Genomic DNA, 22,281 nt, shown 5'->3' on the forward strand with positions numbered 1-22,281 from the left:
CCCTGCCCGTCTGTCTCTCTTCTTCCCTGTCTGTCTCTCTCTCCCTGCCTGTCTGTCTCTCTCTCTCCCTGCCTGTCTGTCTCTCTCTTCTTCCCTGTCTGTCTCTCTCTCCCTGCCTGCCTGTCTCTCTCTCCCTGCCTGCCTGTCTCTCTCTCCCTGCCCGTCTCCCTCTCTCTCCCTGCCCGTCTCCCTCTCCCTGCCTGTCTGTCTCTCTCTCCCTGCCCGTCTCCCTCTCCCTGCCTGTCTGTCTCTCTCTCCCTGCCTGTCTGTCTCTCTCTCCCTGCCTGTCTGTCTCTCTCTCCCTGCATGCCCGTCTCTCTCTCTGCATGCCCGTCTCTCTCTCCCTGCCTGTCTGTCTCTCTTCTTCCCTGTCTGTCTCTCTCTCCCTGCCTGTCTGTCTCTCTCTCTCCCTGCCTGCCCGTCTCCCTCTCCCTGCCTGCCCGTCTCCCTCTCCCTCCCTGTCTGTCTCTCTCTTCCTGCTTGCCCATCTCCCTCTCCCTGCCTGTCTGTCTCCCTCTCCCTGCCTGCCTCTCTCTCTCTCCCTGCCCGTCTCTCTCTCCCTGCCTGTCTGTCTCTCTCTTCTTCCCTGTCTGTCTCTCTCTCCCTGCCTGCCTGTCTCTCTCTCCCTGCCTGCCTGTCTCTCTCTCCCTGCCTGTCTGTCTCTCTCTCTCCCTGCCTGTCTGTCTCTCTCTCCCTGCCTGTCCGTCTCCCTCTCCTTGCCTGCCCGTCTCCCTCTCCCTGCCTGCCCGTCTCCCTCTCCCTGCCTGCCCGTCTCTCTCTTCGTCCCTGTCTGTCTCTCTCTCCCTGCCTGCCTGTCTCTCTCTCCCTCCCTGTCTGTCTCTCTCTTCCTGCCTGTCTGTCTCTCTCTCCCTGCCTGCCCATCTCTCTCTCCCTGCCTGCCCGTCTCTCTCTCCCTGCCTGCCCGTCTCTCTCTCCCTGCCTGTCTGTCTCTCTCCGTCCCTGTCTGTCTCTCTCTCTCTGCCTGCCCGTCTCCCTCTCCCTGCCCGTCTCCCTCTGCCTGCCTGTCTCTCTCTGCCTGTCTCTCTCTCCCTGCCTGTCTGTCTCTCTCTCCCTGCCTGCCCGTCTCCCTCTCCCTGCCTGCCCGTCTCTCTCTCCCTGCCTGCCTGTCTCTCTCTTCTTCCCTGTCTGTGTCTCTCTCCCTGCCTGCCCGTCTCTCTCTCTCTACCTGCCTGTCTCCCTCTCCCTGCCTGTCTGTCTCTCTCTCTCTGCCTGCCCGTCTCTCTCTCCCTGCCTGCCTGTCTCCCTCTCCCTGCCTGTCTGTCTCTCTCTCTCTGCCTGCCTGTCTCTCTTTTCTTGCCTGTCTGTCTCTCTCTCTCTGCCTGCCTGTCTCTCTCTCTCTGCCTGCCTGTCTCTCTCTCCCTGCCTGCCTGTCTCTCTCTTCTTCCCTGTCTGTCTCTCTCTCCCTGCCTGCCCATCTCCCTCTCCCTGCCTGTCTGTCTCTCTCTCCCTGCCTGCCCGTCTCCCTCTCCCTGCCTGTCTGTCTCCCTCTCCCTGCCTGCCCGTCTCCCTCTCCCTGCCTGCCCGTCTCCCTCTCCCTGCCTGCCCGTCTCTCTCTCCCTGCCTGCCCGTCTCTCTCTTCTTCCCTGTCTGTGTCTCTCTCCCTGCCTGCCCGTCTCTCTCTCTCTACCTGCCTGTATCCCTCTCCCTGCTTGTCTGTCTCTCTCTCTCTGCCTGCCCGTCTCTCTCTCCCTGCCTGCCTGTCTCCCTCTCCCTGCCTGTCTGTCTCTCTCTCTCTGCCTGCCTGTCTCTCTCTTCTTGCCTGTCTGTCTCTCTCTCTCTGCCTGCCTGTCTCTCTCTCCCTGCCTGCCTGTCTCTCTCTTCTTCCCTGTCTGTCTCTCTCTCCCTGCCTGCCCGTCTCCCTCTCCCTGCCTGTCTGTCTCTCTCTCCCTGCCTGCCCGTCTCCCTCTCCCTGCCTGTCTGTCTCCCTCTCCCTGCCTGCCTGTCTCTCTCTGCCTGCCTGCCCGTCTCCCTCTCCCTGCCTGTCTGTCTCTCTCTCCCTGCCTGCCCGTCTCCCTCTCCCTGCCTGTCTGTCTCCCTCTCCCTGCCTGCCTGTCTCTCTCTCCCTGCCTGCCTGTCTCTCTCTCCCTGCCTGTCTCTCTCTGCCTGCCTGCCCGTCTCTCTCTGCCTGCCTGCCCGTCTCCCTCTCCCTGCCTGTCTGTCTCTCTCTCCCTGCCTGCCCGTCTCCCTCTCCCTGCCTGTCTGTCTCCCTCTCCCTGCCTGCCTGTCTCTCTCTCCCTGCCTGTCTCTCTCTGCCTGCCTGCCCATCTCTCTCTGCCTGCCTGCCCGTCTCTCTCTGCCTGCCTGCCCGTCTCTCTCTCTCTGCCTGTCTGTCTGCTGAATCTGAAATTTTTTTTAGGATTTGAGTAAAAATCTTCTGGACTTTGTTTGTAGTTTTCTTTTTTTTTATTATTATTTATTTACAGATAGTGGTTTACAACATACGAGGTCTGTCCAAAAAGTATGCAACCTTTTTATTTTTTTCAAAAACCATATGGATTTGAATCATGTGTGATTGCATCAGACAAGCTTGAACCTTCGTGCGCATGCGTGAGTTTTTTCATGCCTGTCGGTTGCGTCATTCGCCTGTGAGCAGGCTTTGTGTGAGCAGTGGTCCACCCCTCTCGTTGTATTTTTATTGCAAATAAAATGTCTGAACGATTTGGAGCTGTGCTGCATCAGTTTTTTCCAGAAACTGTGAGAGACCTCCAGGTGGACACCGTTCAGAAAATTAATATGGCTTTCAGGGATGATTTTATGGGGATTATACAGATTAAGGAGTGCTCCAGCCGGTTTAAAGACCGCCCATAGCGGCTGAGAGCGCGCCGCGCTCCGAGTGCCGATCGACAGGCTGAAACCTGAACGCTGTGTTGATCCGGGACATCGTGTGACTACCACAGAAATGGCAACAGAGCTGGACATAGCACTTTTTCGGCACATTCCACTGTTAAAGGAGATTTTGTAATGAAAGACGTGCGGAGGATTTTGCGCGTCAGCATGGAGCCGCTCATGGCGCGCAACAAAAAAAAACACCTCCGTGTTGGAAGTCTCACAGGACATGTTGGGGTATGTCCAGCTGTTACACAATTTCTCGGATACTCACTCGACTGAAAAGCCATCGAAAGCCGTCTGAATCTTCTGAATGGTTTCCAACACGGAGGTGTTTTTTTTTGTTGTGCGCAATGAGCGGCTCCGTGCCGACGCGCAAAATCCTCCGCACGTCTTTCATTACAAAATCTCCTGTAACAGTGGAATGTGCCACAAAAGTGCTATGTCCAGTTCTCTTGCCATTTCTGTGGTAGTCACATGATGTCCCAGATCAACACAGCGTTTAGTTTGGAAATGATCTGGTCGTTTCAGCCTGTCGATGCCCGCTCGGTGCGCAGCGCGCCCTCCACCGCTGTGGGCCGTCTTTAAAAAGGTTTTAATAGTCCTTAATCCGTGTGACACCGACAGAATCTTCACCGATATCCATCTGAATCTTTCGAATGGTTTCCAACTGATTGTCTCTAACAGTTTCTGAAAAAATTTTCATGGAGCAAAGCAGCAGTCTCTCAGCCATTTCACTGACAATAAAAATCCGACGAGGGGGGTGGACCAGTGCTCACTCAAAGCCTGCCCACAGGCGAATGACGCAACCGACAGGCGTGAAAAAACTCACACATGCGCACGAAGGTTCAAACTTGGCTGATGTAATCACACGTGATTCAAATCCATCTAGTTTTTGAAAAAAATAAAAAGGTCCGTTACTTTTTGGACAGACCTCGTATACCTCACAAGTACAAAAAGGTTTTCTATTCATTCCACCACCTGTTTTTTTTTTTTGAACAAACATTTTGGAACTTAAAGAACTCAAAAGGGAGAGAGACAATGCACACCTACACTATAAATATTGCCGGGTGGAATGGTAAAGTGACCGATGAGAGTAGAGAGAAAAAAAAAGAAAGAAAAATCTGTTGCCCTCAGTTAAGTTGTACCTCCACAAAGTCTGGTTGTAGAGGTTTAATGTATTGACCCAGCTTGACCATAATTTAACAAAAGCAGGTTTTTTTTCAGCCTGATAGAGTAAGTAATCGCTTCCATTACATATATGTCATTCACTATTTTGATCCATTCAGATATGGTGGGAGGATCCGGAAGTAGCCATCGTCTTGTAATTGCTTTTTTAGCAGCTGAGATCAGAATAGCAACAAGATATTTGTTTTTAAAATTTATGTTGTTAATTTGGCCAAGGAATAGAGTTGAAAATTGGTATGGTATTTTAATCCGAAAAATGTTTGATACCGTTGTGTGGAACTCTGCCCAAAGTGATGTGATCTTTGAACAGGCCCAAAATATATGCCAATGGTCAGCTTCAGAAGCCCCACACTGTCTCCAGCAGGCTGCATTTCCTGCTCCAAAATGAACCTTGGGAGTAATAAAAAAAATTGCATTAGACATTTCCAGCTGAACTCACACCATGAATGTGAATTTGAACATTTCCACTGAGATTCACATATGTCCAGCCAGTCATCGGGGGATATTATCATGTTTCCTTCATTCTCCCATTTCTCTTTAATGTAAGTTGTGGAGTGAGTTTTTTTTGTCAGAAAGCTTTTGTAAATACTACTAATGACTCCTTTAATATCAGTATTTTTGTATGCTTTTAAGAATATTATCAGTAATGGATCTTGAAAATCTGTTTTGACACTAATATTATGTTCAAAGTAATTCCGCCGTTGTAGGTACCTAAAAAAGTCAGAGTTGTCAAGCTGAAACTCAATCTTCAATTTATCAAAATCTTTCAATTTTCCACTTTCTGTGAGGGAGTAAAAAGTGGTAACTCCTTTTGAAATCCAAAGTTTAAAAGTGTTATCCATTGAATTAGGCTTAAATCCAGGATCGAACGCACACCATTGTATTATTTGTATTTTGTCACCTAACTGATATTCTTTTTTCACTTTACTCCAGATTTTTAATTGAGTTTTAATCCATGGAATCGAGATGTCTTTGATATGATAATCTAAACTTGAGTGGGCCAACACTGCCTATATAGGGGGTTTCATAATTGAAAGTTCTATATTTTTCCATCAAGCGTAAAATTTTGAGGAACACATATTTAGAAGTGGTTTTATTTGAGCTGCATAAAAATATCCTTTAAAATACGGTAAGGCCATGCCTCCCTCTCCCTTTGGTAGTTGTAGCGTTTTATATTTAATCCTGGGCCTTTTTCCCTGCCAGATAAACCTTGAAATAATTTTATCCAGCTCTGAAAATTCTTTTTCAGTAATTTCCACTGGAAGTGATTGGAACAGAAAAAGATATCGCGGGAGTATGTTCATCTTTACACTTTCAATTCTGTGACTAAAACTAAGGAAGGATACTGTGTTCCATCTCTTGATATCATCTTTAATTTTTGTTAATAAGGGATCATAGTTTATTTTTGGTAGTGATAAAGTATCTTTGTTAAAATGAATTCCTAAATATTTTAATAATTGTTGATCCCAGTTAAGAGTGTATTTATCTCTAAATTGTTTTGAGGGTGAATAATTAAATGTAAGCAGTTGGGTTTTTTGTATATTTAATTTATAACCTGAGTATTGACCATACTTATGTAATAACTTCATCACTTCTGGGAGTGTATTATTTGGGTCTGATAAATAAATTAGTACATCGTCAGCATATAAGGCAACTTTATGCTCTTCTTGATTTATAGTTATACCGTTGATGCTTTCTGTCTGTCTTAACCACTGTGCTAGAGGCTCTATGTATAATGCAAACAGGATCGGTGATGACCCGCAGCCCTGCCTCGCGCCACGCTGAAGGGTGAAGGATCTAGTAAGATTACCATTAATTTTAATTTTAGCATAAGGTTCACTGTACAATGTACAGATAACGTTAACAAAATTAGAATGTATACCAAATCGCTCCAGCACTTTATACAGAAAAGCCCAGCTGACTGAATCAAACGCTTTTTCCGCATCAAGGCTCACTAAGAGGGCCTCAAGACTATTATGTTGAATGTGATTTAAAATATGTAATGAGCGTCTGATATTATCATGAGTTTGTCTCCGCAAAACAAAACCAGTCTGGTCTGTGTGGATCAGGAAAGGAAGTATCTTCTCTAATCTTTTAGCCAAAATACTTGTGAATAATTTACGAGGTCTGTCCATAAAGTATCGTACCTTTTTATTTTTTTCAAAAACTACATAAATTTCATTCATATGTTTTTACGTCAGACATGCTTGAACCCTCGTGCGCATGCGTGAGTTTTTCCACGCCTGTCGGTGACGTCATTCGCCTGTGAGCACGCCTTGTGGAAGGAGTGGTCCCGCCCCCTCGTCGGATTTTCATTGTCTGGAAATGGCGGAATGAAAAGGACTTTTTTTTCCATCAGAATTTTTTCAGAAGCTGTTAGAGACTGGCACCTGGAAACCATTCGAAAAATTTATCTGGCTTTCACTGAAAATTTTACGGGCTTCACAGAGAATAAGGTCTGTTAGTACAGCTTTAAGGACCCCTTTAAGCACGGTCGGTGCGCCGCGCTGCGAGCTGCGACGTCGAGGCACAAACCACTGGATCATTTCTAAGCTGATGGCTCTGTGGATACGAGACCGTCGTGTGCTCTTTCTCTGGTTATCACAAGACCTGGACATCAGCCATTTTCCGGCAGATTTCACTTTTAACAAGAGATTTGTCATGGAAAGCCGCACGGAGGCTTCGCGCATCACGACCGATTCGCTGATGAAGCGAGACAAAGGAACACCTCCGTTTCGGAGTGTTAGAGGACAAGTTGGGACATGTTCAGCTCGCCACAAGTTCTTTTATACTCACTCGACTGGTAAGCACTGAAACCCGAGATAGACATGTCCCAACTTGTCCTCTAACACTCCGAAACGGAGGTGTTCCTTTGTCTTGCTTCATCATCGAATCGGTCGTGATGCGCGAAGCCTCCGCGCGGCTTTCCACGACAAAATCTCTTGTTAAAAGTGAAATCTGCCGGAAAATGGCTGATGTCCAGGTCTTGTGATAACCAGAGAAAGAGCACACGACGGTCTCATATCCACAGAGCCATCAGCTTAGAAATGATCCAGTGGTTTGTGCCGCATCGTCGCAGCTCGGAGCGCGGCGCCCCGACCGTCCTTAAAGGGGTCCTTAAAGCTGTAGTTAAAGTCCTTATTCTCTGTGAAGCCCGTAAAATTTTCACTGAAAGCCAGATAAATTTTTCGAATGGTTTCTAGGTGCCAGTCTCTAACAGCTTCTGAAAAAATTCTGATGGAAAAAAAGTCCTTTTCATTCCGCCATTTCCAGACAATGAAAATCCAACGAGGGGGCGGGACCACTCCTTCCACAAGGCGTGCTCACAGGCGAATGACGTCACCGACAGGCGTGGAAAAACTCACGCATGCGCACGAGGGTTCAAGCATGTCTGACATTAAAACATATGAATGAAATCCATATAGTTTTTAAAAAAAATAAAAAGGACCGTTAATTTATGGACAGACCACGTATAATCAACATTTAGGACCGAAATCGGCCTGTATGAACCACACTCCGACCGGTCCTTGCCTTCCTTTGGGATGACAGAGATAACCGCTTCTTTCCATGAAGGTGGCATTTTTGATTTTTTAAAAACTGTATTGTTTGCTTTGAGAAGACATGGCATAAGTTCCTTTCTAAATGCTTTGTACCAGTCTGGAGGATATCCATCTGGCCCTGGCGTCTTATTTGCCTTTAACCTGGAGATGGCACTATTTAGTTCCTTTTCAGTTATCTCATTAAAATTACTCATAACCATCCCAAAGACATATCGTTATCTTTGGCTGCTTTCAGTGATGTCAGTATTTGGTTAGACTCTTTCACTCTGATTGTTCTGTCTGAGTTATTTTCATTAGTTACTTCATCCAAACCATCAACATGTTTATTAGACCCCATTCCTACCAGGCTGCTCAAGGAAGCCCTACCATTATTTAATGCTTCGATCTTAAATATGATCAATCTATCTTTGTTAGTTGGCTATGTACCACAGGCTTTTAAGGTGGCAGTAATTAAACCATTACTTAAAAAGCCATCACTTGACCCAGCTATCTTAGCTAATTATAGGCCAATCTCCAACCTTCCTTTTCTCTCAAAAATTCTTGAAAGGGTAGTTGTAAAACAGCTAACTGATCATCTGCAGAGGAATGGTCTATTTGAAGAGTTTCAGTCAGGTTTTAGAATTCATCATAGTACAGAAACAGCATTAGTGAAGGTTACAAATGATCTTCTTATGGCCTCAGACAGTGGACTCATCTCTGTGCTTGTTCTGTTAGACCTCAGTGCTGCTTTTGATACTGTTGACCATAAAATTTTATTACAGAGATTAGAGCATGCCATAGGTATTAAAGGCACTGCGCTGCGGTGGTTTGAATCATATTTGTCTAATAGATTACAATTTGTTCATGTAAATGGGGAATCTTCTTCACAGACTAAGGTTAATTATGGAGTTCCACAAGGTTCTGTGCTAGGACCAATTTTATTCACTTTATACATGCTTCCCTTAGGCAGTATTATTAGACGGTATTGCTTAAATTTTCATTGTTACGCAGATGATACCCAGCTTTATCTATCCATGAAGCCAGAGGACACACACCAATTAGCTAAACTGCAGGATTGTCTTACAGACATAAAGACATGGATGACCTCTAATTTCCTGCTTTTAAACTCAGATAAAACTGAAGTTATTGTACTTGGCCCCACAAATCTTAGAAACATGGTGTCTAACCAGATCCTTACTCTGGATGGCATTACCCTGAGCTCTAGTAATACTGTGAGAAATCTTGGAGTTATTTTTGATCAGGATATGTCATTCAAAGCGCATATTAAACAAATATGTAGGACTGCTTTTTTGCATTTACGCAATATCTCTAAAATCAGAAAGGTCTTGTCTCAGAGTGATGCTGAAAAACTAATTCATGCATTTATTTCCTCTAGGCTGGACTATTGTAATTCATTATTATCAGGTTGTCCTAAAAGTTCCCTAAAAAGCCTTCAGTTAATTCAAAATGCTGCAGCTAGAGTACTGACGGGGACTAGAAGGAGAGAGCATATCGCACCCATATTGGCCTCTCTTCATTGGCTTCCTGTTAATTCTAGAATAGAATTTAAAATTCTTCTTCTTACTTATAAGGTTTTGAATAATCAGGTCCCATCTTATCTTAGGGACCTCGTAGTACCATATCACCCCAATAGAGCGCTTCGCTCTCAGACTGCAGGCTTACTTGTAGTACCAGCTCCCAATTCAGATCAGGGAGACAGACACCCTCTCTACTTTTAAGATTAGGCTTAAAACTTTCCTTTTTGCTAAAGCTTATAGTTAGGGCTGGATCAGGTGACCCTGAACCATCCCTTAGTTATGCTGCTATAGACTTAGACTGCTGGGGGGTTCCCATGATGCACTTTCTTTCTCTTTTTGCTCTGTATGCACCACTCTGCATTTAATCATTAGTGATCGATCTCTGCTCCCCTCCACAGCATGTCTTTTTCCTGGTTCTCTCCCTCAGCCCCAACCAGTCTCAGCAGAAGACTGCCCCTCCCTGAGCCTGGTTCTGCTGGAGGTTTCTTCCTGTTAAAAGGGAGTTTTTCCTTCCCACTGTAGCCAAGTGCTTGCTCACAGGGGGTCGTTTTGACCGTTGGGGTTTTGCATAATTATTGTATGGCCTTGCCTTACAATATAAAGCGCCTTGGGGCAACTGTTTGTTGTGATTTGGCGCTATATAAATAAAATTGATTTGATTTGATCTCTGCTATCAAACTTTTATTTTGTTCCTCAGACAGAGAAGGCAAGTTAAGAGAGCACAAAAGGTTTTCAATTTCTTGCTCACCTTCTACAGGTGGTTGCGAGTACAAATTCCTGTAATATTTTTTAAATGCTTCTTGTAATTGTTCCTGTTTAAACAAAATGGCTCCAGAATTTGGATCTTTAATTTTATATATTGTCCTTTCTTCTCTCTCTTTTTGTAACCGTCTGGCAAGAATCTTAGCTGCTTTGGGACTGGCTTCATAATATTTCTGTTTTGCAAAGACAAACTTTTTTTTCAACTTCATTTGAGTACAACAGATTAATTTCATTTTGGATTTTCTTAATTTCTTCTAAAAGTTTTGGGCATTGATTAATTTTATGTTGTCTTTCAAAATCCTTCACTCTCCTATTGCAATCAATGTATTTAAGTTGTTTTACCTTCTTATTGTGTGAGCACCAAGAAATAATTTTACCACGAAGGACTGCTTTTAAAGTGTCCCATACTATAGTTGAGTCAACCTCTCCTGTGTCATTTAATTCCAAAAATGACTTTATTTCCTCTCTCACCTCGTTCACAAACTGTGGGTTGTTTAAAATGCTTGTGTTAAGCCTCCACAGTGTGTTCCTTTTAGTTTCCTCAATATTCAAAGAACAAGAAATTGGAGCGTGGTCAGAGAGGTCAATAGAGCCAATATTACAGCTGTTCATTCGATTACGGTCCCTTTTAAAAGCAAAAAAATAATCTAATCTTGAATATGTATCGTGAGGATTTGAATAGAAGGTGTAATCACGGCCTGAGGGATAGAAGTCTCTCTAAAGGTCTAATATGCCCAGTTCCTCTATTAGATTGTCTAAATTTGGGTTCAAGCGAAGCTTAAAATCTGATCCGTAAATTACAATCCCTGATGCTCCAGCCATCAAATCAAACACCGTTCTATAAAAGGAAAATTTACTTCCAGGTGGAGCATAGACATAACAAAGGGTAATTAATACATTATTGATCCTTCCTGTTACCACTGTATATCTCCCTTCCTTGTCTGACTCCTCAGATACATATTCAAAAGGTATTTTTTGGGATATTAATATAATGACCCCTCTTCTTCGTCCATTATTATATGATGAATAATAAGCTCTAGTGTATCCCATTCTTTTCATCTTCTCATGTTCTAAATTTGAGAGGTGAGTCTCTTGTAATAATACAATTTGGGCTTTTTCCCATTTGACCTTTGTGAATATTTTACTTCTTTTGGCTGGGCTTGAAATACCCTTCACATTAAAAGAGATTATTTTAATGCCCTGTATATTCATGTACTTTAAATATGATGCAAAAAGTTATTTCCCCCCAAGTAAATATAGAATTGTCATAACCATTTAAGTGCATTACAAAGCTCTCTCCCATAGAACATGTTAACTGGTACAGTAATAAAGAAAAAGTTTCAAAAACAACTCTGCAAAGTTCAGCAGGCACTTCCAAGGCAGAGGCTCGTGTTAGAGGAGCGCTACATGGTGACAGGTGATGCAGGTCCCAAAAGGGGAAAGTCCCACTTCTTTGCAGGAATGGGGCCCTATGACATGTCCGCATACTAGCTGGATTCTTAACTAAAAAGCATTTTAAGCTAGCTTGTACCCTGACTTTTTTTTTTTTCAAAATAAAGTGCATTTAAAAATACAAAACCTTTTATTGTTCATAACGTTACCTTTATAGCCACGGTTTATTCTTTGACAGTAGTAAAGTAAGAGAGAGTTTTCCACCCAAATGACGATCTTCTATGGCGCTCTTAAAGTCAGTCCTTGGTGTTGCTGCTTCTTCGGAAACTCTGGAGTTTTTCTATGAGACGGGCGTGTGGGTCCTCCAGCCGCTGTGCGTCGTCTCCCGCTGTGCTCTGCTGCTGACCTCCGCTCCACGCGCGTCGTCCGCTCACTGGTCTCCAGTTGGACAAAAGCTGGATTTCTTGTTGATCAGGGGTGACCGTAGGTTTAACCACACTGACTGCAAATCCCCGGGAAGCCAGGTCTGTTGTCGCCTCGGTCGCATTTTGATAGAGACGAGTCCCATCCTTAAAGAAAACCCGCATCTTGGCTGGGTATGGGATCTGGAATTTGATACGATTCTCCTTGAGCACTTTTTTGGCCTCCCCATATTCATTACGTTTCTTTATCACTTCAGTGGGAAAATTGTGGTCTACAAAAAAGCGCTCATCGTCACAAAACACTTCTTTCTTCTGCCATGCTCTCCGTATGACCTCTTCTTTGATGCGATGGCTGGCAAATTTCACCACAATAGATCTGGGTTTAGCTTGATGCTGTTGTTCGGTTTAGCCACCAGGGCGCGACGCGCTCTTTCAATTCCAAGTACTTCATCTCCGGGAAAGTCGAGTGCTTTTTTTCAGCATGCTTTCCAGAAAAGTCACCATATCTGATCCTTCCTTCCCTTCTTTTATTGAATAAATGCGGAGGTTGTCCCTCCTGCCTCGACCTTCTTGATCCAGCAGCCTCGCCTCGAGGTTAGCTTGGCGCTCAGTTAGCCTCCTGATTAGCGTGGATGCTGCTTGTAGCACAGTCTCCGTTTCATCTCTCCTCCCTTCTGCTTCGTCCATTCGTTCATTCACCCTTCTTAATTCACGTTTAATGTCTGAGTATTGTTCACTGCTGTCTTTTCTGAAATCCTGTAACTCTTTGAATATAATCCGCAGTGAAGGTTCAGCCACAGCTTCGCCTTGTCGTGCTAACGTTAGCTGTGAGGAGTGGCCTTGGTCACCACGTGTTTTATCAGCTTCGTCTTCAGTCAAATTGGCACTTTTCATACTTCTTGTTAAAACTCCCGTATCCATCTTCAAAAGTCCCATGGTTTGTAACAAGAGTAGCTGTGGGAGCTTGAACTCCAAAGACCGTCAGGAGCAAACTGCTTATGCTGCCATTCTCTCGCTAGCTGCACCAGAGGTCTTTCTGTTTGTAGTTTTCAATCTGTTTGGTTCCTCGTTTCTGTTGTCCAGTTTTTATTGTTTTGTGACTAAGATGTTCATAAAGTTTAAAGTGTGTCCTCACCTGTCTCACACTCGGTGTGTGTGCAGGTCTTGAACTCTGGACCCAGCCGCTCTTTGGACACCGTGGTTGAAATCTATCTGCCAAAGATGGTGTGGCCTCACACACACAGACTCCTGCGGCTGCATGACTGGCAGGTACGTCCACTACGTGTACTCTTTGTAGTACCAGCAGTAGTACAGTCAGTATGAAGGCGAGTCCCTGCATGAGTCCTGGATTTCAGACTCTGCTGTTTATGTAAGGGGGTGGAGCCTAACTTTGCTGAGGTGAGATGAGCAAACTGACAGCTGTCACTCACTGATCTCTATATAACACTCCATCACTCATTGGCCAATATTTCTGAAGCAAACCGGCAGCCATATTACCACTCCCACGTCCCGCTCCTGAACGCTCTTTTCTATTGATCTTTAATGAGGTGCACGCAACTTTATTATTTGTGATTTTGTTCAAAAATACCTTCATGTGCAGCTATAAACTGCACAAATCACCAGTTCAAAGTCTGTGGATGAACATTTCACCTGTGAGTATGATTGAAATGGGAAGTAATGATCTTTACTGACATACACAACACGTAACACGTTTGAAGAGTTTCAGTCAGGTTTTAGAATTCATCATAGTACAGAAACAGCATTAGTGAAGGTTACAAATGATCTTCTTATGGCCTCGGACAGTGGACTCATCTCTGTGCTTGTTCTGTTAGACCTCAGTGCTGCTTTTGATACTGTTGACCATAAAATTTTATTACAGAGATTAGAGCATGTCATAGGTATTAAAGGCACTGCGCTGCGGTGGTTTGAATCATATTTATCTAATAGATTACAATTTGTTCATGTAAATGGGGAATCTTCTTCACAGACTAAGGTTAATTATGGAGTTCCACAAGGTTCTGTGCTAGGACCAATTTTATTCACTTTATACATGCTTCCCTTAGGCAGTATTATTAGAAAGCATTGCTTAAATTTTCATTGTTACGCAGATGATACCCAGCTTTATCTATCCATGAAGCCAGAGGACACACACCAATTAGCTAAACTGCAGGATTGTCTTACAGACATAAAGACATGGATGACCTCTAATTTCCTGCTTTTAAACTCAGATAAAACTGAAGTTATTGTACTTGGCCCCACAAATCTTAGAAACATGGTGTCTAACCAGATCCTTACTCTGGATGGCATTTCCCTGATCTCTAGTAATACTGTGAGAAATCTTGGAGTCATTTTTGATCAGGATATGTCATTCAAAGCGCATATTAAACAAATATGTAGGACTGCTTTTTTGCATTTACGCAATATCTCTAAAATCAGAAAGGTCTTGTCTCAGAGTGAAATGCTGCAGCTAGAGTACTGACGGGGACTAGAAGGAGAGAGCATATCTCACCCATATTGGCCTCTCTTCATTGGCTTCCTGTTAATTCTAGAATAGAATTTAAAATTCTTCTTCTTACTTATAAGGTTTTGAATAATCAGGTCCCATCTTATCTTAGGGACCTCATAGTACCATATCACCCCAATAGAGCGCTTCGCTCTCAGACTGCAGGCTTACTTGTAGTTCCTAGGGTTTGTAAGAGTAGAATGGGAGGCAGAGCCTTCAGCTTTCAGGCTCCTCTCCTGTGGAACCAGCTCCCAATTCAGATCAGGGAGACAGACACCCTCTCTACTTTTAAGATTAGGCTTAAAACTTTCCTTTTTGCTAAAGCTTATAGTTAGGGCTGGATCAGGTGACCCTGAACCATCCCTTAGTTATGCTGCTATAGACTTAGACTGCTGGGGGGTTCCCATGATGCACTGTTTCTTTCTCTTTTTGCTCTGTATGCACCACTCTGCATTTAATCATTAGTGATCGATCTCTGCTCCCCTCCACAGCATGTCTTTTTCCTGGTTCTCTCCCTCAGCCCCAACCAGTCCCAGCAGAAGACTGCCCCTCCCTGAGCCTGGTTCTGCTGGAGGTTTCTTCCTGTTAAAAGGGAGTTTTTCCTTCCCACTGTTGCCAAGTGCTCGCTCACAGGGGGTCGTTTTGACCGTTGGGGTTTTTATGTAATTATTATATGGCTTTTGTCTTACAATATAAAACGCCTTGGGGCAGCTGTTTGTTGTGATTTGGCGCTATATAAATAAAATTGATTGATTGATTGATTAACACATACATAAAAAGTCGGCTAACTTGTCGCCTGGCGTGTGCGCTGCTGTTCAAATTCACCAGTGCGTTCTCATCAAGGTGGCTACTTTAGCTGCTGTTCATTGTCGTACTATCCATGAGAAAATCATCCAGAATATCCATATTGGGACCAAAACACACTTCTCGCCTTTTCATCTTTTCCTCTGCGGACAGTTCTCGGGCTGCGCGCTATGACGTCATTTGTTTACGCACAGCGGGTGGGTATAGCCAGATACTGTCAACATAAATCTATGATACCGGCCTAGCAACGCCCCGGTAAAGTGATAATAATGATCAATAATTTGATAATAATCATCATCAATTCTATCCCTTATTTCAACATATAGGTAAAGATAATAATAAGTGGCTTATTAACTCAACATGTGGAGCCACATGTTGAGTTTTGAGTTGGACAAACTATTTTAAGACATTTATTGGGTCTACTTATGTATAGTTTTGGAGCTTTAGGTGTTGTTGCTACGAGCTTTATTACTAATATTAGTCTGAAGCTCACAGAGCTGTGTGGAATAAATGTCAAGGCAGAGAAAACTAACTCTCCTGTAGCTAGTTACACGCGCACACACACACATATATATATATATATACACACATACAGACACACAAAAGCTTGCTGATGATTCCACAAAACATGTATAAACTTTGATTAAAGAATGATATGAGTAAGTGAGAACAGAAGGGAAGAAAGTGTCAAAGTAATAAAAGAAATAAAGAAAATAAATCAAACAGTGAATCATGTCAGGCATAGATGAGGAGGGATCATTCTTACATTATCCAAAGAACAAAAATAAGTAAATGAGAGAATCAGCTCAGTTATTACTTGAAATTGTTGACGTTGTAATAAGCCATGTGCAGTCTACATGAGTTGGGAGTAATATATACAGATCAGTGGGGCCCATGAGCGATCCAGTAATATATACAGATCAGTGGGGCCCATGAGCGATCCAGTAATATATACAGATCAGTGGGGCCAATGAGCGATCCAGTAATATATACAGATCAGTGGGGCCAATGAGCGATCCAGTAATATATACAGATCAGTGGGGCCAATGAGCGATCCAGTAATATATACAGATCAGTGGGGCCCATGAGCGATCCAGTAATATATACAGATCAGTGGGGCCAATGAGCGATCCAGTAATATATACAGATCACTGGGGCCAATGAGCGATCCAGTAATATATACAGATCAGTGGGGCCAATGAGCGATCCAGTAATATATACAGATCAGTGGGGCCAATGAGCGATCCAGTAATATATACAGATCAGTGGGGCCCATGAGCGATCCAGTAATATATACAGATCAGTGGGGCCAATGAGCGATCCAGTAATATATACAGATCAGTGGGGCCAATGAGCGATCCAGTAATATATACAGATCAGTGGGGCCAATGAGCGATCCAGTAATATATACAGATCAGTGGGGCCAATGAGCGATCCAGTAATATATACAGATCAGTGGGGCCAATGAGCGATCCAGTAATATATACAGATCAGTGGGGCCAATGAGCGATCCAGTAATATATACAGATCAGTGGGGCCAATGAGCGATCCAGTAATATATACAGATCAGTGGGGCCCATGAGCGATCCAGTAATATATACAGATCAGTGGGGCCAATGAGCGATCCAGTAATATATACAGATCAGTGGGGCCAATGAGCGATCCAGTAATATATACAGATCAGTGGGGCCCATGAGCGATCCAGTAATATATACAGATCAGTGGGGCCAATGAGCGATCCAGTAATATATACAGATCAGTGGGGCCAATGAGCGATCCAGTAATATATACAGATCAGTGGGGCCAATGAGCGATCCAGTAATATATACAGATCAGTGGGGCCCATGAGCGATCCAGTAATATATACAGATCAGTGGGGCCAATGAGCGATCCAGTAATATATACAGATCAGTGGGGCCAATGAGCGATCCAGTAATATATACAGATCAGTGGGGCCAATGAGCGATCCAGTAATATATACAGATCAGTGGGGCCAATGAGCGATCCAGTAATATATACAGATCAGTGGGGCCAATGAGCGATCCAGTAATATATACAGATCAGTGGGGCCAATGAGCGATCCAGTAATATATACAGATCAGTGGGACCAATGAGAGATCCAGTAATATATACAGATCAGTGGACCAATGAGCGATCCAGTAATATATACAGATCAGTGGGACCAATGAGCGATCCAGTAATATATACAGATCAGTGGGGCCAATGAGCGATCCAGTAATATATACAGATCAGTGGGGCCAATGAGCGATCCAGTAATATATACAGATCAGTGGGGCCAATGAGCGATCCAGTAATATATACAGATCAGTGGGGCCAATGAGCGATCCAGTAATATATACAGATCAGTGGGGCCAATGAGCGATCCAGTAATATATACAGATCAGTGGGGCCAATGAGCGATCCAGTAATATATACAGATCAGTGGGGCCAATGAGCGATCCAGTAATATATACAGATCAGTGGGGCCAATGAGCGATCCAGTAATATATACAGATCAGTGGGGCCAATGAGCGATCCAGTAATATATACAGATCAGTGGGGCCAATGAGCGATCCAGTAATATATACAGATCAGTGGGGCCAATGAGCGATCCAGTAATATATACAGATCAGTGGGACCAATGAGCGATCCAGTAATATATACAGATCAGTGGGGCCAATGAGCGATCCAGTAATATATACAGATCAGTGGGGCCAATGAGCGATCCAGTAATATATACAGATCAGTGGGGCCAATGAGCGATCCAGTAATATATACAGATCAGTGGGGCCAATGAGCGATCCAGTAACATATACAGATCAGTGGGACCAATGAGCGATCCAGTAATATATACAGATCAGTGGGGCCAATGAGCGATCCAGTAATATATACAGATCAGTGGGGCCAATGAGCGATCCAGTAATATATACAGATCAGTGGGGCCAATGAGCGATCCAGTAATATATACAGATCAGTGGGGCCAATGAGCGATCCAGTAATATATACAGATCAGTGGGGCCAATGAGCGATCCAGTAATATATACAGATCAGTGGGGCCAATGAGCGATCCAGTAATATATACAGATCAGTGGGGCCAATGAGCGATCCAGTAATATATACAGATCAGTGGGGCCAATGAGCGATCCAGTAATATATACAGATCAGTGGGGCCAATGAGCGATCCAGTAATATATACAGATCAGTGGGGCCAATGAGCGATCCAGTAATATATACAGATCAGTGGGACCAATGAGCGATCCAGTAATATATACAGATCAGTGGGGCCAATGAGCGATCCAGTAATATATACAGATCAGTGGGGACCAATGAGCGATCCAGTAATATATACAGATCAGTGGGGCCAATGAGCGATCCAGTAATATATACAGATCAGTGGGGCCAATGAGCGATCCAGTAATATATACAGATCAGTGGGACCAATGAGCGATCCAGTAATATATACAGATCAGTGTGGCCAATGAGCGATCCAGTAATATATACAGATCAGTGTGGCCAATGAGCGATCCAGTAATATATACAGATCAGTGTGGCCAATGAGCGATCCAGTAATATATACAGATCAGTGGGGCCAATGAGCGATCCAGTAATATATACAGATCAGTGGGGCCAATGAGCGATCCAGTAATATATACAGATCAGTGTGGCCAATGAGCGATCCAGTAATATATACAGATCAGCGGGATCAATGAGCGATCCAGTAATATAAACAGATCAGTGGGGCCAATGAGCGATCCAGTAATATAAACAGATCAGTGTGGCCAATGAGCGATCCAGTAATATAGACAGATCAGTGTGGCCAATGAGCGATCCAGTAATATAGACAGATCAGTGGGGCCAATGAGCGATCCAGTAATATATACAGATCAGTGTGGCCAATGAGCGATCCAGTAATATAGACAGATCAGTGGGGCCAATGAGCGATCCAGTAATATATACAGATCACTGGGACCAATAAGCGATCCAGTAATATATACAGATCAGTGGGGCCAATGAGCGATCCAGTAATATAAACAGATCAGCGGGACCAATGAGCGATCCAGTAATATATACAGATCAGTGGGGCCAATGAGCGATCCAGTAATATAAACAGATCAGCGGGACCAATGAGCGATCCAGTAATATAAACAGATCAGCGGGACCAATGAGCGATCCAGTAATATAGACAGATCAGTGGGGCCAATGAGCGATCCAGTAATATATACAGATCAGTGTGGCCAATGAGCGATCCAGTAATATAGACAGATCAGTGGGGCCAATGAGCGATCCAGTAATATATACAGATCACTGGGACCAATAAGCGATCCAGTAATATATACAGATCAGTGGGGCCAATGAGCGATCCAGTAATATATACAGATCAGTGGGACCAATGAGCGATCCAGTAATATATACAGATCAGTGTGGCCAATGAGCGATCCAGTAATATAAACAGATCAGCGGGACCAATGAGCGATCCAGTAATATATACAGATCAGTGGGGCCAATGAGCGATCCAGTAATATAAACAGATCAGTGGGACCAATGAGCGATCCAGTAATATATACAGATCAGTGTGGCCAATGAGCGATCCAGTAATATAAACAGATCAGCGGGACCAATGAGCGATCCAGTAATATATACAGATCAGTGGGGCCAATGAGCGATCCAGTAATATAAACAGATCAGCGGGACCAATGAGCGATCCAGTAATATATACAGATCAGTGTGGCCAATGAGCGATCCAGTAATATAAACAGATCAGTGGGACCAATGAGCGATCCAGTAATATAAACAGATCAGTGGGACCAATGAGCGATCCAGTAATATATACAGATCAGTGTGGCCAATGAGCGATCCAGTAATATATACAGATCAGTGGGACCAATGAGCGATCCAGTAATATAAACAGATCAGTGGGACCAATGAGCGATCCAGTAATATAAACAGATCAGTGGGACCAATGAGCGATCCAGTAATATATACAGATCAATGGGTCACTCAATAAATCAACTTATGTTGCCCAATTCACCACTGAAATGTGGGCGTGTCCTTGGACGGGTGAATTGTCTGTGTCCTCGTCCTTGTCTTGTCTCTGGGGTCCTGAACCCTGAGACTCCTGTGTCCTGTATTACGTCCACAGAAACTCACCACATGGACTACATGTCCCTCACAATGTCAGTGATCCTCCTCATCTGACCCTCACTAAGTAACCGTTCATTGGACACAAAGATCCTCCACACAGAAGTGGGACCAAAGACATCTAGTCCTCACCTTAGAACACAGGTTAGAGTCCAACTCTGACACCCAGACAGTGAGAGAGGAAACACTAGGACCCTGAAGACTTCATTCTCCTACAAAATTATTATTTATTCTAACTCGGGTTGAGATGTTTTATATCATGTTGTCTCTGTCCACCATCACATTAGAAACAAAACAATCAAGATATTCTTGTCCTGTCCGTTTTTAGAGCCAGTTAGTAATTGGACAATCTACAACCCCAATTCCAATGAAGTTGGGACGTTGTGTAAAATGTAAATAAAAACAGAATCCAATGATTTTCAAATCCTCTTCAACCTATATTCAATTGAATACACCACAAAGACAAGATATTTAATGTTCAAAGTGATAAAGTTTATTGTTTTTGTCCAAATATTTTCTCATTTTGAAATGGATGCCTGCAACATGTTTCTAAAAAGCTGGGACAGTGGTATGTTTCCCACTGTGTTACATCACCTTTCCTTCTAACAACACTCAATAAGTGTTTGGGAACTGAGGACACTAATTGTTGAAGCTTTGTAGGTGGAATTCTTTCCCATTCTTGCTTGATGTACGACTTCAGTTGTTCAACAGTCCGGGGTCTCCGTTGTCGTATTTTGCTCTTCATAATGCGCCACACATTTTCAACGGGTGACAGGTCTGGACTGCAGGCAGACCAGTCTAGTACCCGCACTCTTTTACTACGAAGCCACGCTGTTGGAACACATACAGAATGTGGCTTGGCATTGTCTTGCTGAAATAAGCAGGGACGTCCCTGAAAAAGACGTTGCTTGGATGGCAGCATGTGTTGCTCCAAAACCTGGATGGACCTTTCAGCATTGATGGTGCCATCACAGATGCTGGCTTTTGAACTTTGTGCTGGTAACAATCTGGATGGTCTTTTTCCTCTTTTGTCCAGAGGACACGACGTCCATGATTTCCAAAAACAATTTGAAATGTGGACTCATCAGACCACAGCACACTTTTCCACTTTGCGTCTGTCCATTTTAAATTAGCTCGGGTCCAGAGAAGGCAGCGGTGTTTCTAGATGTTGTTGATGTTTGGCTTTCACTTTGCATGGTAGAGTTTTAACTTGCACTTGTAGATGTTGCGACGAACTGTGTTAACTGACAATGGTTTTCTGAAGTGTTCCTGAGCCCACGTGGTAAGATCCTTTACACAATGATCTTGGTTTTTAATGCAGTGCCACCTGAGGGATCAAAGGTCAAGGGCATTCAATGTTGGTTTTCGGCCTTGTCGCTTAAGTGTAGAAAGTTCTCCAGATTCTCATAATCTTCTGATTATATTATGGACTGTAGATGATGGAATCCCTAAATTCCTTGCAATTGAACGTTGCGAAATACTGTTGGACTATTTTTTCACACAGTTGTTCACAAAGTGGTGATCCTCACTCCATCTTTGCTTGTGAATGGCTGAGCCTTTTGGGGATGCTCCTTTTATACCCAATCATGACTTTCACCTGTTTCCAAACTGGTGTTCTTTGAGCATTTATCAACTTTCCCAGTCTTTTGTTACCACTGTCCCAACTTTTTTGAAACGTGTTGCAGGCATCCATTTCAAAATGAGCAGCTATTTGCACAAAAACAATAAAGTTTATCAGTTTGAACATTAAATATCTTGTCTTTGTGGTGTATTCAATTGAATATAGGTTGAAGAGGATTTGAAAATCATTGTATTCTGTTTTATTTACATTTTACACAACGTCACAACTTCACTGGAATTGGGGTCGTATAAATAAGGATTATTTCTGATCCAAATCATCACTTTTACAGCCAAAGACGTTTCAGGTGCTTCAGTGTTGAGGACCCCCCGTGGCTGGGGATTCTCAAGGACATGCCTATGGCATGTCCTAGGTCACCTGACCTGGAACATGTCCACTTTTATCCTGGCTACAGCAGGTAGTCACTTTGGAGAGACTATTATAGAGCTGCTGTCTGTCTGGATGGTTGCCATCCAGGACTCATGGTGGCACTGCGGTGTGGTGGATGCACCATCCAGCTCCCTGGCCC

General features: G+C 43.7%; 1 protein-coding gene across 1 annotated transcript in view; it reads left to right on the forward strand.

Annotated features, from left to right (window-relative positions):
• Positions 1–22,281, forward strand: part of itga4 (integrin alpha 4) — a 259,368-nt gene that overhangs the window by 228,349 nt on the left and 8,738 nt on the right. Inside the window, exon 24 of the mRNA XM_034186123.1 lies at positions 12,850–12,957. Coding sequence (XP_034042014.1) covers positions 12,850–12,957 — 108 coding nt within the window. The remainder of the gene's footprint in view (positions 1–12,849; positions 12,958–22,281) is intronic.

The sequence above is a fragment of the Thalassophryne amazonica genome, chromosome 14 (genome assembly GCF_902500255.1).
Source record: "Thalassophryne amazonica chromosome 14, fThaAma1.1, whole genome shotgun sequence".
In the NCBI taxonomy this organism is placed as follows: Eukaryota; Metazoa; Chordata; class Actinopteri; order Batrachoidiformes; family Batrachoididae; genus Thalassophryne; species Thalassophryne amazonica.